The following is a 16,956-nucleotide window of genomic DNA, read 5'->3' as shown; positions in this document are numbered from 1 at the left end:
ATTACTATTCAGTCCACAGTGCTTAAACACTTAATATATTTTCTATGCCAAATAATTCAAAGACACTTTTCTCTAGAATTAAAGAGCAAGTTCCCAGGTACTGATTTTCTAATTTAACACTTCAACTACTTTTTACCAAAGTACAGTGAAAACACCACCCCCCAAAACCCATCCAAGATGACTAAGCTTCTCTGCATGTCAGTCATAGCTCTACATATCTCAAAATACCACCAAGTTCTTTATTTTTGTTTTTACAGTTTAAATCCTTAGCACACCAATGCAACTCTCAATTCATTGCCAGTATTGGAGATATGAGACCACTCTATTTCAACCTGCAGCACCTGTGCTGATTGGAGAGAAAAGACTGCAAAGCATGGAAGACACTATACCTCTTCTCAATCCCAGTTAATTATCCTCAACCTTACAATTTTTTAATTCTTTTTTTTCTGTCAGAGTGTCAAGGCCCTGGCACAGGTTGCCCAGAGAACATGTGGCTGGCCCCATCCCTGGAAATGTTCAAGGCCAGGCTGGACAGGACTTGGAGCAGCCTGGTCCAGTGGACAGTGTCCCTGCCCATGGCTGGAGAGTTGAACTGGATGAGTTCCAAGGTCCATTCCAACTCAAATCATTTGGCAATGATACTCTGCCTCTATACCAGACTGAAATGGCCCAACAATTTCTTCTTGCAAAGGAACTCACAAATACACCTAAAGGTACCTCTTCACCAACTTTCTGTTTGATAAACTATGTTAAGCTCTAAATTTATTGTAAGTTAAGTGTTTCTTTTCTACTGGAAGATAACAGATTCAAAGATTCTCAGGATAGACTTTGAGTATGGGAAAAACTCAGTCCCACAGTGTGGAAGGAAACCGTGCACAGGGTGTTAGCAAACATTCTCCATGGTTTACTTCAAAACTTATGGAAAGGAGCCAAGCACAGATACAGGTGCTAAACATACTTTTTTTCAAATACAGGAAAACCCCAAAGCAGTATTTTTCTAGTTCATGATCCTAAATTATGATCAGTCTTCTCTGGATTGAATGTTGCCAAGCTGAAATCATCTGCCTTTTATGTGCACCTGGGGGGATGCACAACAACCTTCACCTATGAAACCATTAGACTTCAGGAACTATTTCTGCATTAGAAACAAAAGCACATAATCTTAATTCAAGATTTTTGATTTTTTTGAAGGTTTTAGATAAATATTTGTTGGTGTTGGTTTTTGGTTTTTTGGGGGGTTTTTGTGGTTTTTTTGGTTGGGTTTTTTTGTATTTTTTTTGGGGAGGTTGTTTTTTTTGTTTGTTTGGTTTTTGTTTTTTTTTAATCCCATTGATTTAGTCATGTGTTCTGTTCAAAGGTAAGGGCCCTTTTTCTATTTTGCCCTGAAATTTCAAAAGTTAGTTTTGTCAGTAGGAGAAAGAACGAGACTGAAAACACAATTACCAGAATGGTTTAACCTTTCCAGAAAACATCCAGTCTTCTGTGACTTCCTGCATCTTTAAAGCACACATAAATTCCCCCAAGTTTCAGTACTTCCTCTAACTTCAGTTCACTTTCTTACCATCCTTTTTTGAAAATTCCTGTGTGTTAATGCAGTACTGGAGCACGTTCTTTAAACTGCTGAATTCAAAGCAACTCATTAATGCCATTTCACTTGCTCTACAATTTATCCACAGTTTTCTGATAACATACAAGCCTACTGCCTGCTAATTCCCAGTACCAAAAATTATCACCGCCATACCTACTCTTCCTTCTGTTCCAAGGAAGGACATCAAATTAATTTCAGGAATAAAGATGCAGCTTATGAGGGACATGGGATATGCAAATATTAGTTTACATACTGATGCTTTATTTTAGCAGTTTGCTGATATTTATAGGGCTGTGAGAAGTGGATACATTGCTGCAGGATGATGAAGTATCCCAGGGACAGGTAAGAAAAAGCTGCACATCTGCCAGGGAGAACAAAAGAATAGGCAGTGATATTGGAGTTTATGCAAAGGAGAGAAGACCAAATGCTCCAAGCACCTTGTCTTAGTGTCGTAATAAATCAAGTTAAAAAAACCCCAAACAACTTATCTACCTACATTTTAGCTCATCTTGTCTATTTCTTATTTGTAAAGGTACTCATATGATGAAGTGCTGAAACAGACAAATTCAATAAAAGAATCTGAAGAAAAACATGTTGCAATTTGGGAAAGCAGCAAGAGAAGAGTGTCAAGAATGAACACACTGATTACCAAAGTTCTTTCTTCTAAATTTCTTACATCACCCCTAGACATCCACACCATATGCTTCAACTTGCCAACTTTAAATCAATCACTTCTTATAGAAACATGACAAGTTTTCAACAATTTGCTGTCTTCAAAGAACTGTCAAATAGTCTGCTGTAGTTGTCCATACTTTTGCTCCAGTCATCACTAAAGAGGCAAACAAAGTCTTACATAAAATAAGAATAAATTGGACCAGAACTAAATACAGTGAATGCATGAGGTGTTGAATTCACCTTAGGCCGTTTCTTGGTATCTATTTTTGGCTGGGGAGAGCATATGCCTTCACCTAAAACTGAAACTGTAACTTAGGGCAATGTTCTTAGTCATAAATGCTTAAGAAAAATCTTGCTCTCTCTTATACTCTCATGGCCTTCCAGTTCCAGATATGCCAGGCACACTCAAAGCACTGCAAGAGCCCAGATGGCAATGAGAATTTGATACAAGCCAGAAGAAATGTGTGTGTCACCTGCTTTGGGCCTTTCACAACTGGGTAAGGAAATACAGATCATTCCTTATGCTGACTTATGCAAAGCACTACAGACTGTCCACTGCCAATAACATCAGTATTAAGCCACTTTTTGTCATTCTGTAGCAATGTGGAACTTTCACAACTTGGAGCATAACTTCTTCACTTTTGTTGATTACTATGATTTCATTTTCATCAAGAGTAAAATCACCCAAATAGTTACCAAAACCTGAACTACCTACAATGACATACTGGCAGGGTTATTATTTAGCTAAAGAAAGAAATGTGGAATGTTTAATTTATAACATATTATTCTCTTCAATCCTGAGCACTATGGACAGCAGAACCCAAACCAATACTTATTTCAATACAAAGGTAACACAAAAATCATTCGTTTCATAACCCATTATTCAGTATTTGCATGTCAAATTTATCAGGACATTTCTGCACAATTATAAACTACATTATTTTGGAACTAGCGTTGATGGAAAAAGAAAACAGAAGGAAAAAAAGAATATAAAAGGTCCTAGTGTCTTAGTTTAGAAGACAATTGAGGTTAGAGAAAACCAAGAGCCCCCTCTAGGGGTTACTGAGAGTTCTAACATAGGTGGATACTTGAGTAAGATAAATGGCTTTTAGGGTTTGTATATTTTAGTTTGAGTTACTCCAACTGGAATTTAACCTTAGCTACAATATCAACAGTAAAATGACAGCTTAAAAAAAAGACTGACGCAAAAAGCTGTTATTAGAATTTGGATTAAATCTACTTACAGTACTTCAGCACCAAAACATCGGCAGTTAGGCTTATACATGTATATACAATTAAATGATATGTCAAAGTCATAAAATGCTTAGTTATTTATGGTGAAATCTATACAAAACAGTTAAAAACATGGTTTTATATACATATTGGAAAAAAATGTATTGTCTTGATTACCAGAATGTCTTAAAACTGGTTCTCTTGTCCCATCTGAGCCCAAACCACTCTCTGTGACTTGTAACTATCACAAAACCCCAATGTATTGCTTCAACAAGCCAAGGCATAAGGCTAATTTTGCCCTGTAATTAGCAAGGTAATATACAACCTACCATTGTATACCCATTTCAGCTTTTAAACTCCCCAAATGTTCAACTTTAAAAACAGCATGTAAGAGTAAAATATAGATTTTTAAAAGTGTTAGCTCACTTCTAAATTCTCAAGTTCAACTTGGAAAGATGTTGAACTATTTATCCCCCATTTTGAAAAACTGATTAATAGCAAAAGACACCTCATTCTCCATGGTTTGTACTAGAATTAATACAACTGCCTGTTTCACAGGAAGTTTTTCAACTTGTCTCACTTTAAAATTTATATTTAAATAAATAATCAAAGGTTAACTAGAGTAGATGAGCATCTTGTGTGTTTATGGCACAAAGAAATGCCTCGTCTATGATTACCCTACTTCTTGTAAAGCACGAAAACAAAACTCCACTAGCAAATCCACTTCGCTACCAGTTAGCAGTTTTGCTTATTTCCAAACATTCACCCACAAGAATTTAAAAAAAAACATTTTAAACTTCTGAAAAAAATGTTTAAGTGAGCATGAGTGCAAGAAAGCTAGCCAATTCCACAATTCTTAGGGCTTTTCCAGCACTGTCAGAGACATTTTTTTCTCTCACATGCTATTTGAAAATAAAAATATTTATTAAATGATTTCATTTTTTTAATGGTGTTTTGCTCAACAGCTAAAAAGACAGAGCAAAATAATGATCCCTTTTCACTTAAAGCTGTTTTGGTATCTGGGCAAGGGCTTCAACAGCAGATTAGTTTTTGAACAGGAGTACATTCCACTGTCACAGATTTACTAAATCTTGGTAACTACACATCATGTCTTCTTTGTTTTCCCAAAACCATTTTTAAGATGCAGCTTTTTCAATACTGATGCTTCAAGAGTCCAATGAACAATTCTAATAGGCAAAGTGCTCTAAGACATCACAATAGAAGGGCATCTTGGATGCTTGAAATCCCAAGATATTTTAAAGTGCACTCCAGCGTCCCAATTCCTTAGGATTGTTCAGCAGAACTTTGAGAGGGGCTGGGCTCAGTGCCATCCTCAGTGCTACTGTCCACATCTTGCTCCATTGCTGTCTCCTCATCATCGAGGCGCTGACTGGTGAAGTTGCTGAGCTCCAGGAGCCCACTGGGTTCCACTACCACATTGGAGCTGGAGTGACAAGGGATGGAATAGTGAGGGATAGTCTGAAAGAAAGAAAATATTTAAGTTTATAAACATTTTTGAAGGTAAAGGCATCTGTGCAAGCACAGAGATTTGTGGAAAAGGAATTATTTGGTTTCCAAGGGCAATTTTCCCTAACTAAGGCTTCAAAGCACCCTTTCACTGGATTGGGTTGTGAAAGATAAAATTTGAATAATCTTGCTCTCCAGGCAGTGATCTTGGCCTTTGATCTTCCCTAATGGTCTGTGACAGCATAACCAACGCCCATCATCCACCATTCTGCAAACCCAAAGAAGAGATATTTTCTTCCACCTGATCTTTTTCAGACAAGATGTGCTGATAGGACCACTGAGTCCAACTCCTGGCCCTGCACAGCTCAACCCCAAAATCCCACCAGGCAGTGCATTGTCCAAGCACTCCGGGAGCACTATTGCTTTCTGTATGCGACAGAGTTCAAGCTCTGGCCCTGCTCAGAGCTGCAGCTCAGAGGCTGAGGAAACAACAGTTATTTATTTCTAAGATTATTATTATTATGGTTATTATGTTATTTATTTTTACTTACACTTGCATAGGTTAGAAGCTAAATCTCTGACTTTACACAACTGAAATTCTGGGCATTATTTGAGTTTTGAAACAGCTCGTAGCATGCCACAATAATAAATAGTACCAATTCTCAAAAGATACAGGTTTGAAGTAAAACAGACATCTACCTGTGTCTATTTAAGGAGGACTAAACATGAATACAGAATTGGCAATTTCTACAAAAGAGAAGTTAGCCCCAGTAAAGACTTCACAAAGTAGCATGAAAAATTTGAAACCTCTGTACACAAATTGTTTCCCACAGCAGAAGTATTTTCACTGTAACACAAGTATGGTACATATTAAAACAATTTCAATCCGCACTATCATTTGTGTGGACATTTTCCATGCCAGCTTGTCTAGAAAGATTCCCATTATACCATTTGGAAGACTTAAATACCTCCTAAGTTGTTCTGAGAACTTATTACAACATGAACCATCATATTTAAGGCAGCAGAATTAATTAAAATATCATGCATAGCAGTTAGGAAATTATTCAAAGCATTCAGGCTAAAGATCAATAGTAATTTTATCTCAGAAGTATTATCCTAAATGAAGTTTAAAAGCTTTCTTCTGATTTCAGACCTTATTTGATGAACTTATCCAGTAAGCACAACCCTACTACGTCATTAATTTTATACTCAGAAGCAACTTAATTAGGTAATATAAAAGATTCTAGAACATACTAAGCAGTGAAGCAGTTTTAAGCATTGCAAATAAAAATATTTTGTAAAATGAGTTTGGTTGCTTTCTTAATAGAAGAAGGAAGACACTGAGGACAGAGTGCATGATACACTACCAGAGAAACCTGAGCCAAATTAAGAAATACACTTCAACATAAATTGATTACAAGCTAAGAGTAGAAACAGAACCAAAACCTGGGGAATTAATCCACAACTACTTGAACATCATTCAGTGATTATCACCACATCAGACACGTGTTTGCTCTGCTCAATCTTTGCCTTAGTTGCTCAGTCTTCTCTTACCTGGACAACCATTTCTGATGAGCTCTCTTCAGCTTTCTTTTGTGATATATTCTGAATGTGTATAAACTGGTTTGTTGTAGGTATTCCTCGTGCATCGAGTTTCCTCTCTGTTAAAGTAGGACCAACAGCAGGAGGACTTGAGCTGGATTCTGTATGTGTCTGTTGCTGGGGGATGGAAGGTGCCGTCATCCCCACTGCAGCCACCCTCGGGCCCTGGGTACAAGGTGACGACTCTGCTTCACTAGCAGGTTTACTAGTGGATGTGGCCTTGTTTGGGGGATCCACTACTGTATGTTCTATGTTTGCATCAATCTGAGCTTCCACCATAGACACTCTCAATATATCTGCTACTGATGTCTCCATGGATGCCTGCATGGGAAATAGGCTGGTAACCAGCAGTGCCAGTTTGGGCACAGAACTGCCACCTGCTACCTTTGAAACAAAAGGAGGTTCATGCCCCTCAAAAGTTATCTCTGTAACAGTGGACCCTTGCATTATAGTTAGATGTTGCACCTGAAAATCAAATTTTTGTTGTGCATATTACAGTTAATATTTTCTTTTATTGAAATCCTCATCAATATTTCCAAGGACAGAATGGTAAAAACAACATACTTGCTATTAGGAAGACAATTGAAACTCAGTGTTTTAACAAAGGAATTAGCAATGACAGGGCAACAATTAATTGAAGCCTGGGGAAAAGCAGCTTTCTAGGCTGCTAGATAAGGATTGTCGCAGTATAATACCACAGCAGCCTAATTTTCCTTTGGGATTTACAAAGGTATGTTTGCTGGTTTTCACATCTATTCCTGAAGGGCCCAAAAAAATGATACTTTCCTGGAGTTAGTTAAAATATATTTTTTCCCATGTTCCTCTGTCTCTGCCTTTTTCCCTCCCAAGGAAAATAAAATTACTCCTGTACATGAAAGCCATATAACTTCAGGAAGATGTAAACTACAAAGGAAGAGGAACAATGGAGAGCCTTAGGAGACTGCAGTGTATTCATCTTTATTTCTACAGAAATAAAAAGTGCTACGGGAATGGCAATTACTAATGTGTCATTATCTAAAGATTAAAAGAAAATAACTAGGAATAAATTCCATGCACCAGTGGTGGCTGAAATTAATAAAAACTGTCCAACAAAACCTGTTTGTGAGCTCTACGGATTTTTCCCCTATAACACGTCTTTCTCTTTCCTAGTGTCAACCTTCTTCTGGGGTAATTACTACCAGTGGAATGAGGGATTCTCTCTTGCCAGGACAAAATACTGCTACAGCGACAGGGTCGGTGCTTTATTTTTTTTTTTCCTTGAATGTGTATTTTGCATGCTATCAATATTCCGTTACCTGGCTTGCTGGCTGTTTCTCTGAAGAGGCAGGTAGCTGCATTTGACTCTGGGGGGGCTGGGGTTGCACGTAGATTTTTTGTGCCGTTGGTGCCTGTTGCAGTTTGGGCAGCTGCTGCGTGGTTTTTACTGCAAGCACCTGTACTACAGTTTGCTGTGGCTGTGCCACTAAGGTAGGGAGTTGCCTTTCTTTGGCCATCATATGGTGTGGGGGGTGCTGTGCATCTGGTTTGGTCTGTGCTTGCTCTTGCTGCAGGGGAGTTAGCTTTTGATGCCTTATGGAAAGTTGGGGCATTTGTGGGAGTTTGTGCTGGATTTGATCAGCCTGCAGGTGGATTGTCTGCTTCTGTTTAGTCTGGAAACACTGCAGAGTTTTCACTTGCAGTTGAGTCTGTTCCAGCTGCGGCTGACTCAGTTTTTGCTGCTTTTGTGCCTGCGATTGTGTCAGGGCAGATCTGTAAAACAGGCCAGTCTGAGGATCCAAGGTGTCCATCTCCTCCACTTCTCCTTCCTCAGTTCCAAGTTGTTCACTGTGTTTGGTAAATGCAGTGTGACTGCTTAAGGCCTTAAGAAGAAGAATTTAGAGCAAGTTAGTTAAGAGAAATATAATAATACACAATCTATAAATAATTTTTCATGTTTCAAATGGACTACTTTAACTATTTTTACCATTACAGACTCCCAATTCGTGTATAAAAAGATACCCTTATGTGGGTATTTCACAATATATAACCAATCAAAATCTATTATTATCACATTAAAATGTGGTACATGTGTGAGCTCCACAACTAACCCTCAGTGGGATTATGCAGATCTCACTTGTGTCAGAATGAAGCTCAAAATAGGAAGCTCAAAGCTCCCTAAGGTTGCCTGGCAGTTGGATATGAAGCAACAGGGAGTAGCAGGTGACTGAGCTAGTAGCTCCTCATTCAAGCCAGCGTCTCTCTGCACCATAAATTTTTATTCTGCCTCTTGAAAGCCTCATCATCTTCTCTAGGGTTTCTTCTGCAGGGCCCCATACCAAAGGGCCATAACCACAGGCTGTCCTATTTCAGCAGAGATCCTCTCTTCTCCTTCCTTTCTCAAAATTTCATTGCAATTTTTCTTGGGCATTACACAAACATTAGACTTTGGAGGGAATGAGCAACCTATGCTTTGTAAACCAAAATGTGTAAATGTTCTGCCAAATGGTGTTAGCAAGATCAAACAGCCTAATCCAACACCTGTGAAAATATACTGCCTGACATGAGTTTCTAACTTTAATGCAATACTGTTCTGGACTGCAGCTGAAGTTCCCACAAGTTAAAGCACTGCACAGTTGAGCAGGTCCTGATTAGTGTCATTCAAGTGGCTTCAGGAAGATTTCACCACAAGCTGCACTGCTTGCTTAAATTGTTTGGAATCCCCACAGTCCTGATCTAAATATGATCTGAGTTTTTGATTCAGAGAAGTTTTCCTATTCTCAAACTAAAGACATCAAATGGAAAAAATACTGTGTGCTCTGTGTCCTGACCAGATTCCATTTCAGCCCTCTCCCCCCTACACTACCACCAACATAACCTAAAGAGTCAGGCCACTGCAATACTACAACCACCCTCATCATCAAAACACAACCACAGAGTGGTTTGGATTGGAAAAGACCATAAGGACAATCTAGTCCAACACCCCTGCTAAAGGCAGGGACACCTTCCAGGTTGCTCCAGGCTCTGTCCCAACGTGGCCCTGAACACTTCCAGGGATGCAGCATCCACAGCTTCCATAAGAAACCCATGCCAGTGCCCCACTATCCCTACAGTCAAGAATTTATTTCTAATATTTAATCTAAACCTCCTCTCCTTTGGCTTACAGCTATTGAAGCGATATTAAAATCATTAATGTACGCTGAACATTTTTGGAGGCGGCACCATGATACATACACTCAGAATAAGCCCTGGTCCTATGTAATTTATATGACCTACTGCTGTTTATAGACTGCTGGGAAAATAAAGGATCCAACCTGCTGCATGATATGGGTAATGGCGCCAGTGGAGGATGCAGGAATAGATTTCACCACAACAGAAGTCTGCGTTGCTGTCTGCGACTGAGCCACGTGCTGCAGCAGAGTCCTCTGGGGCTGAGATGACTGGTGGGGCTGGGACCGATGACTGACTGAAAGTAAAGAGGTCAGTGGCACTTCTCCAGAACTAACTGCAGGAACTTCAACTGTTTGCTTTGCAGTTAAGCTTCAACTGAAAGCATACATGAGTGAAAAAGATCTAAGTACTGAAAAGGTCTTTCACTGTGCACTAGTGTCAACCTTGATGGCTAGATCTAGTCTGAGAAACCTCTTAAAGTAGCAGCTCGGGGGTTTTGCTTTTGTCTTTGTTTCCTGAGCAACCACACTTGGTTCAAAACTCCTCTGGTCACTCTTTCCCAATAGACCAATTCTGTAAGCAGAGTTTAGACTTGATGTTCAGCTGGTTCTTTATACAGTACTAGAATATTGCTCTAGAACACAGGTTATTCTGTGTTTTTTACACTGTTAAAAGCACCTCCACAACTGGCTGCAATTATGAACAGCAAGCCTTGCTCACCAGGTTTCCACCACTGATAAACTGCACACAATACTCCCTGGAGCATAAGCTAAATTTGAAAGATTAGCAGACAGAAAATGTTTGGGTATTATTAAAGCAAGTGAGGCTGATCAGAAATTATAGATCAAAAAATGGAGGCCTCATTCTGGATCTATGTCACTTTTGAGAACAGATCTAGCTTGAGTTAAAGAGCTATAGTGACAGGCCTGTAATTAAACAGTGGATTGACAGAAAAATCATGTGCTGCAGAGGAAAGAAACAAACAAAAAAAACATTCTATATTCCAGTCTCTGATAAGATATGAATCCAAATTACTTTAGGCCTGTCCACAATAATACGCAAATATTTGTGTAACCTATTTTCTTAGTTACAAAATGTTTAATCACTGAAGGAGAATAAGCAAAGTTTAAACTTAGTTGTAATGTAACTTAAAGTTTCTAGTGACCTTCTTGAATGCTTAAAGAAAGGTCAAATTTTGAATTAATATGGTAATTTTACTTTCTCATTCTAACAAATTTGGTTTATATCAATACTGGCCTGCATGCTGTGCCAGATTTACCCTGGATATCTCCCAACAATTCCTACACAATTGAAAACTTAATTTAAAAATAAAGTTTCTAACCTATATGGTTGTGCAGATATTCTTCCGAATGTGAACCAATACAGTGTTGTCTTCCTGAGTCTGCAGACAGACAAAAAATGGTGACACTAAGATGTGTGAATTGCTCCCTTCATCTCATGAGGAAGAACCCACTCAATCCCAGCTCCCAAATACCTAATCCTCTGCTCTAGGCCCATGCAGGACATTTCACAACAGACTATGGATTCTTTACTATCTTACTACTGAACTTTTAGCAGAAAATATAGCTATGTGGGTTATTGATAAATTCAGAGAGGCACAAATTAAACCAAAAAGAAACTCAATTACTTGCATTCCTTAGCAATGTTCACAGAAACTGGGGGAAGGGACAAATGTCTAAGTGCAAAATAACCAGTTTAGTACTGCCAACCCATAGGAGCCTGCACTTCTCTGCTAGATTCCCACATTTCTAATCAATGTTTACCAAAGTTCTAATATTTAAAATAGTTTCTCCATATCTACAAGAATTTTTTAGCCATTGTACTTTGTATGGCTTCTAAGCTGCAGAAAAGTACTGAAGTACAAAGTTCACAGATTTTAGTTTTCCATCCTTCCTGCAAAAAGCCCTCTTCTACATCAACTTTCATGGCAAGATCCATCAAAAACAGGAACCTTGAAGAGAAGCTCAATACACAGTATCTGTCAGTGAAGATACCTGACTGCTAATTGGGAAAGCACTTCAACAGCATTTATTATACTTTGAAATTTGTTTTAAAGGACATCCAAAGAAGCACGATTCAAACATTTGAAATTGAAGCCAGATACAGTAAGTACTATTTAAAGGAATAATAACATCCCCCCAGCTCTAATTTCACACAAATTCAGGCTATTCAAGGGATGGAAGCAAGGGGAGGAGGTGCAGAACAAAATGAAAATATCAGATTAGACATTTAGCACTAAAATCACTGGAGCTACAGATATGTAGTAATACAGTTTAATACAATTAAGTTTTATTTCTCTTTTACAATGTAGACATTCAACACGTTTTTGTTTTCATTTTCCAAATAATATAGAGACCAACAATGTGGATTTAAGAAATTAAAATGTAAATCTGATCCTTTCATGTATGTATGGGAAGTGGCTCATACCTAGTGTTCTAGGGTAGTAGGGAACATCAGAGAGACAAGAGAAAGGACTTACACAAAATGGATGTCCAAATAGAAGGAGTCATGAATTTAAAGAGATGAATATAAGTAACTTATATATTTTAGAAGTGCATATTTATTAGTTCAAAGCTTTCTAGCAAATGAAGAAACTGGGACTACATTAGCATGCTAAATGCACACCTGGCTTTAACTTGGGACTCCTTCAGCATGTACAACAACTAGGCAACAGTTCCTATAGCTTAATTTTCTACTTTCTCCTTACTGGACATTTTCCTTTAAAGGTGGTGGGATAGTCTGTCTTCTACATCCATGAATGGAAAATCTACTCAAGTGGACTATCCTGAAGCAACCACCCTTTGTTTCAGTTAGAAATATTTTCCTTTATGTCCCAGCAAGGCAGATGCAATCTCTGTCCCCTGCACAGGGTCTCAGGACTGGAAGATGACTCATTTCTCTACAGAAAATTACAGCAAAAACACAAAAGTGAAACCTGCTGTAAAAAACTCAAAACTTATTCCTTAGACTTCAACTGCAAAGCCATCCTCACACTACCTTAGCCACTTACCAGTTGTGATATATTCAGCCACTAGTTCTGACTCTACAACAGCAATTGAAGGACTTTCTGGAGAATGCCTCTTTTCTTGAGTCATCTGGATTGGAACAGCCATTTGGCTCAAGTCAATGGTAGGCTGCCTTGGCTTTGATTCCAACTTTTCCTTCACTGCTTTAGAAGAAAAGCAAAACATAAAATCAACCTTTAATATATAAACCTTCATAATAAAATGAACTTAAAATAAAAATGTAGCAGTTTAATTAAACATAATGAACACTATAGAATATATACAAACAAACTGATAAAAAGAAGGAATCAAGTTGATTCAAATTAAGTGCTTTTCAATTACAGAATTTATCACAAAAGCCTGCTTAAGCAAAAAAATAACCTCTGAAGTTATACTAAACAATCTCACAATCTCATGGGTTTTCAGACCTGTTGTCTGCTGAAGTTCCAACAAAGCTTTTATTGTGGAAGTAGCTGACTGAGATTCACTGGATACATCCTGGTAAATTATTGTAGGGTTTGTGTCCACAGCAATTTCATGTTCTGACCAATCTTGACTTCTTGAAGCAATCACATGGACTACAGGCTGAGAATCTGTTAGCAAAAAAAAAAACAACAGGGGCTCATCATAGAATCATGGAATGGTTTGGGTTGGAAAAAACCTTAAAGCTCATCTCATTCCAACCCCCTGCCAAGGGCAGGGACACCTTCCATTAGACCAGGTTGCTCCAAACCCCATCCAGCCTGGCCTTGGACACTTCCAGGGATGGGGCAGCCACAGCTTCTCTGGGCAACCTGTGCCAGCTCAAGTCATCATAGAACCATTTTGGGCTGGAGGGCTCTCATCCAACTTCTTGCTTTAAAGCAGGGTGATAATTCAAAATGATACCAAATTACTCATGCCTTATTAGTTTTGAACATTAGAATGTTGCCAAGGATGCACACACTCATTCTGCAAGACTTTAGTTTCTATATAAATTGATTCATGAAGTAAAACACTGTTGATGTTATGAACAGTTTCCAGCAAAAAATGGAAGTTCTGTATTTTAGCTTTTTTTTGTAGAAGATTTTGTTTGAAAAATCAAAGCAGGTTTCTTTGTATGTTGAATTTGCCTTGGATTGAACTTTTTTCCAGAAGGTTTTAGCAGTTCAGGTGTTCAGCACATATTCAGCATTCTGAACTAACAGCACCTAAATTTTGGTAAGCTGCTTTAATCTTTAGAACTTTTTGAAAACTTATTTAAATGGCCATACAGACTAATTACAAAATTATATAGAAAAGGTACAAAGGTTTCAGTGAGACACTTGGTTTTACTTGCTGTAGTGATACATATCATGGTCACTCCTGAACACAGGTTGGATTTTGCTTATGTGCTATTATTTATGCTCCTCTTACACACAAAGAACTACATCTGCATCATGGCTTGAAGCCAGGGCAGAATCCCCATCAGGACTGTATATCTAATATATGTCCTTCCTGATACGCATACATATCTATAAAAGGACCAAAATCTGTGTTTGTCCCATAGCAGCTTTCAAACATGCAGCAGACAGATGCTTCAATGCACTCTGGAAAGATAGAAAGTTTGGATGGACTGCCAAAATAACCTCCAAAACTTGCTACCTTGTCTACCTCTGGCAGACTCTCCAGGAAGAAGTGGCATTGTAAGAGCAAGCTGGAGCCCAGCAAGATACCTTTATCACTACTTTCCAGGATTAATGAAAGCATATAGTAAGTAGCTCAAAAGAAAGAAAAATATAAAAGGAAGGGAACAATGGTGATTCACTGCAAACAGATGGGGTGAAACCTGTGCTAAAAGGAGACACACAGAGCTCTCTGGGGCAAGTTGGCATGCTTGGAAGACAGTCCACTCATACATTATGTGACAGACCTTGAGAGCTCTGGGAGGACTCTGTAGAAGAAGAGCTACTGTCAGTGTAGGTTTGTGGTTCTTCTTTCACTTCTGGGAGAGATGAGCTTCCTGTCTCTGCTACCCTTGAAGCCTGCTGTAACGTTTCAGTCACCAGCTGCCTGGTTTGTTCACTCACAACTGTTGCTTGAAATGTCACTGGTTTTGGTTTTATGAGGACCTAATAAGAAAGGCAAATTTTGTTTATAGTAAAAGCACTCAAGAAAACAGATCTGAGCAACCAGAGTACAGGGTGCCACTCAGATGTTATGTACACCACCTACATAACATTAATATTTTTACTTAGAAAGTCTATCTCTAAATTCAGCAACTTTGATGATTAAGTCACAAAGTCCAAGTAAAATGGCAATGCACAAGAGTGTACTTCTCACTCATTAATTTGAAGTGTGTAACACAATAAACTAGTAAACAGTTATTTTCATGACTACATAAAAATATTGTGATAAGAGAAAGCTATGCAAGTGAGCTGGAACATGCACTGCACTAGTAAGGACAAGCACTTCCACAATAAATACAATCTTGAACAATCAAAACACACAAAATGTTACATCTGATAGAAGCTTAGTTCTTTCAAATACTAAGTGCAGCCAGAGAAAAAGCTTAAACTGAAAGCATCCAGAAATAAGCCAGATTCTCTGTATACAGCCCCACCTACTACACAAGGTTGCAGGGACAGCCAGAACAGGTATTAAGCAAATCACTTAAGAAAATAAACTTCAATAAAACCTCAGATTTGATGGATGACCTATATCCATACTCTGCATCTTTATTTCTAATGGCCTAACCATTAGCTATAAGATGTAAACAAGTATATGGAGCCATGGCCAGACAGTTTCATCTACAGAAAATAAGGGGAAAAAATTAGGAACTTCAAAAATTAAATTAGGACATCCTTTTGGCTTGCTCTAGGCTTTCAGAACAAGCTAACAAATGCAGATACTGTGCTTGAGAAATCAGGATCGAGGCCACCTCATTACACCACTAAGTCTCATTCCCCACAGATATGTATTAAACATAGAACAAATGAGAAAAAACATTGAAAAATTATTTACTTCCCATTAAAATTTAGGGGTACATTCCAAGAGAGAAAGGGGTCCTCACTGTACCTGTGTTTTCCCTTGCTGACCATAAACAATTTTAGTTGGGATGATTTTGGTGGCTGGCTGGACCGTGGACCCTATTCCTTTTGGCTGTGTAACAATCATTTTTGTGATGGGTCTTGTGGCAGTGATGATAGCAGGTTTTGCTCCTGCTGGCACTGCCTGAATAGTTTTCTCCCCCTGTAGAGAAGTCAAAGTTTACAGGTTAACTCAATGGAATTGTTCAGTGAGACCAAATTTTCAAAAATAAAACTATAGTTATATGTGAGTGTGTGAACCATGAAATAAATCTGCTGCTACAACTACATTTATTTGATACAAATATATTAGATGAGAAAGAACAAAAGAAGCTACGGTTTTGAATGGAAAAAGCTACCAAAATCCACTTTTCCATTACCTTACCTTTTGAGCAGCTCTGAAGGGGTAAATAAAAAGAAGTAACTAAAAACATGAAGTTTTTTTAACTGGAACTTTCTTTAAATCCTTCACAAATGTATTTTAAAGACCATCAGTTTTTATTAACACTTTGTCAAGACATCTACAAAACAAGAACTGAGAGTCTAAAAAGAAATTATTTAAATATAGATTTTTGCATTGTCTTCAGGACCAAGACATTAATTATGTATGGACTTTCCTTCAACTAAAAGTTTACTTCATAAAAAAATGCAGATTCACATCTGTTTCACAGGAATCATTTGACTATAGAATAGTGTTTACATATGACTAGACTCCTGATAGCTTAAGAAGAGCAAAGACATTGAGAATGCTTTTTTAAAGCTCTGCACAGTAGCAAACCAATTGAGTAACAACATTAGTAGCCAGTTCCTACCAATATCCATTAAACAGATGAAAATCCCCCAAATCATACTTGTTTCAAAAATACCATCCCATTTTGGGAGTTACTATTGTGTAATATCATAAGATTTCCACCTGTCTGCAAACACACCTTTAATTCTAAACTAGGGAAATTCAAAACCTAAAACCAAAATCATATAAGATTTAAAAAAACCCTTGAGTAGTTCTGCCACTCAAGCAGCCTTTTAAATTTTACAGGACTAAGGCATTAAACCTCACAGTTTTATCTAGGAACATTAATCATTTTCATTTACTAGTACTTACAGATAAGCTCAGTTGATGCCAGAAACTTGATTCTATTCTTAGGTATACCTCAGGTTATCCAAAAAATAA

General features: G+C 38.0%; 1 protein-coding gene across 19 annotated transcripts in view; it reads right to left on the bottom strand.

The window, feature by feature from the left end:
• Positions 1-883: 883 nt before the first annotated feature.
• The window catches only part of EMSY (EMSY transcriptional repressor, BRCA2 interacting), a 49,196-nt gene continuing 33,123 nt past the window's right edge, over positions 884-16,956 (bottom strand). For 10 of the 19 annotated variants that reach the window (XM_015631426.3, XM_015631376.3, XM_015631435.3 and 7 more), the window contains 9 exons: positions 15,775-15,948; positions 14,630-14,828; positions 13,167-13,331; positions 12,744-12,902; positions 11,055-11,114; positions 9,856-10,007; positions 7,861-8,424; positions 6,518-6,886; positions 884-4,975 (listed from right to left, as the gene is read on the bottom strand). In XM_015631426.3, coding sequence (XP_015486912.1) covers positions 4,781-4,975; positions 6,518-6,886; positions 7,861-8,424; positions 9,856-10,007; positions 11,055-11,114; positions 12,744-12,902; positions 13,167-13,331; positions 14,630-14,828; positions 15,775-15,948 — 2,037 coding nt within the window. In that variant the 3' untranslated portion in view covers positions 884-4,780. Of the gene's footprint in view, positions 4,976-6,517; positions 7,031-7,860; positions 8,425-9,855; positions 10,008-11,054; positions 11,115-12,743; positions 12,903-13,166; positions 13,332-14,629; positions 14,829-15,774; positions 15,949-16,956 lie in introns of all 19 variants that reach the window. The other 9 variants (XM_015631415.3, XM_015631459.3, XM_015631477.3 and 6 more) reach the window with 8 other exon arrangements.

The sequence above is a fragment of the Parus major genome, chromosome 1 (assembly GCF_001522545.3).
Source record: "Parus major isolate Abel chromosome 1, Parus_major1.1, whole genome shotgun sequence".
NCBI lineage: Eukaryota > Metazoa > Chordata > Aves > Passeriformes > Paridae > Parus > Parus major.
Note: the sequence above shows the minus strand (reverse complement) of the source record. Positions and strands in the feature narration are given on the sequence as shown.